Genomic DNA, 1575 nt, shown 5'->3' on the forward strand with positions numbered 1-1575 from the left:
CAAGGAAAGTTTGGTGAGGAAAGTGTTGATATTGCTAAATATCTATATTCAGTATAAAACAGTCTGTTAGATTGGCCTTAACTCTGAGATTGAGATGAGATTTACTTTGAAAATAGTCCAAAACCAGCTTTATGAAATTTCTTTCCCGACTTGCAAATGGTAAAGGCAAATGTATTATTTCTCTTAATTAATAACTCATTCTCTTGGCACTTAAACATGTCTCTTGTGTATCTATATCCCTGACTTATATTATATATCATCACGACTAAGCGTCTGTATAAGCCTAATTTCTTCTACATTCAAAATTTGTTTTTCTGAGCTCCTTTGCTTTTAACAATTTCCTTTCCATTCACTTATTTAAAAAAAAATGTTAATAATATCTGAATGTTAATAATATATAATTTATTGATTACTATTTGAAAATTGTTTTATTTGGACAAGGTGTTTACCTTATGATATAAGACATGTAGTAGAATAACTTTCAAGGTTCGTGATTATGAATATTTGATGATATGGAACTATAAAAAGCAATGAAGAAATATTGGCTCGTTAGTTAGGAACGATGAAGCATCTAATATCCATCTTCCTATTCTCTATTTTACTTCAAGCCTCTTGTGGCCTATCTCTTGGTAAATAATCTCTAATATGGTTTATTTTATTATCAATTAAAACAAATGAACTTTAAAAATTATGGAAATATGAGTATACTGCTAAGAAGATAATAATAATAATCTTGGTATGATTCATATTTTTTAATAGTATAATATCAACTATTAATCAGCTATCAGCCATAGTTTATTGATGGATTATATTTAAGAACGATATTTATAATAAGAAAGTGTTTCAGATACCATGAAATTTTTATTTGCAGTAGGAATCTCGAAATCGGGTGATGAGACAACAAATAAGTTAAATATAATAAAGGTTATAAAGATTTTTGATAGTAAATAGCATATTAAATAATTCACAAAAGCAGAATTGTACGATATCTACCCTTCCTGGGCAGGGATGGTCAATATTTATTTCTAGGTCTTTTATAAAATGAATGATAATCTATACAGGTCCTTGATTCTCTTCCTGAACTTAACAGTCATATCTCGAATCCTAATTTAAGCTCATGAAATTAACATTTGAAGCTTTTTGTAATAGTTTGTATTATAATTTATACAGGTGGTAGCACATCAGCGCAGGGCCAAACAAATCTGAACACTGGACTAGGTTTGTCAACATCAGGAATTGGCAATTTACTTTCTAACGTAGGATTGAATTTGGGAGGTTCGGCTGGTGGCAAGTCATCTTCACAAGGCAAAGGTAACGGGCAAACTAAATTAGGCTTGTCCGCGCAACTCGAAGGAGATTCATATGGTCAGGAAAATGGCGAAGCAAATGTAGGAGGAGGCTACGATGGAGAGGCACAGACCCAAGGAGGTGCACAAGCGGGACTATCAGTTGGAGGTTCAGGGCAAGGGGGATATTTAAACCGACCAACTTATAACTACAGGCCATCTGGACAAACTGGTGTCGATGCTGGGTTGTCGCTTCAAGCTGGCGGATCTGGAGAATCGTATAGACCTC

At 33.2% G+C, this 1575-nt stretch overlaps 1 protein-coding gene across 1 annotated transcript; it reads left to right on the forward strand.

The window, feature by feature from the left end:
• Positions 1–554: 554 nt before the first annotated feature.
• LOC106692260 (uncharacterized) lies at positions 555–1558 on the forward strand (the record flags this gene model as incomplete). The annotated part of the gene is given in 2 exon segments (XM_014438162.3): positions 555–629; positions 1171–1558. Coding segments are annotated over 2 exon segments (455 nt in total), but the record flags the coding sequence as incomplete, so codon positions are not given.
• Positions 1559–1575: the final 17 nt, after the last annotated feature.

This window comes from Halyomorpha halys, unplaced genomic scaffold (assembly GCF_000696795.3).
Source record: "Halyomorpha halys isolate HHAL.00 unplaced genomic scaffold, Hhal_1.1 Scaffold10851.1, whole genome shotgun sequence".
NCBI lineage: Eukaryota > Metazoa > Arthropoda > Insecta > Hemiptera > Pentatomidae > Halyomorpha > Halyomorpha halys.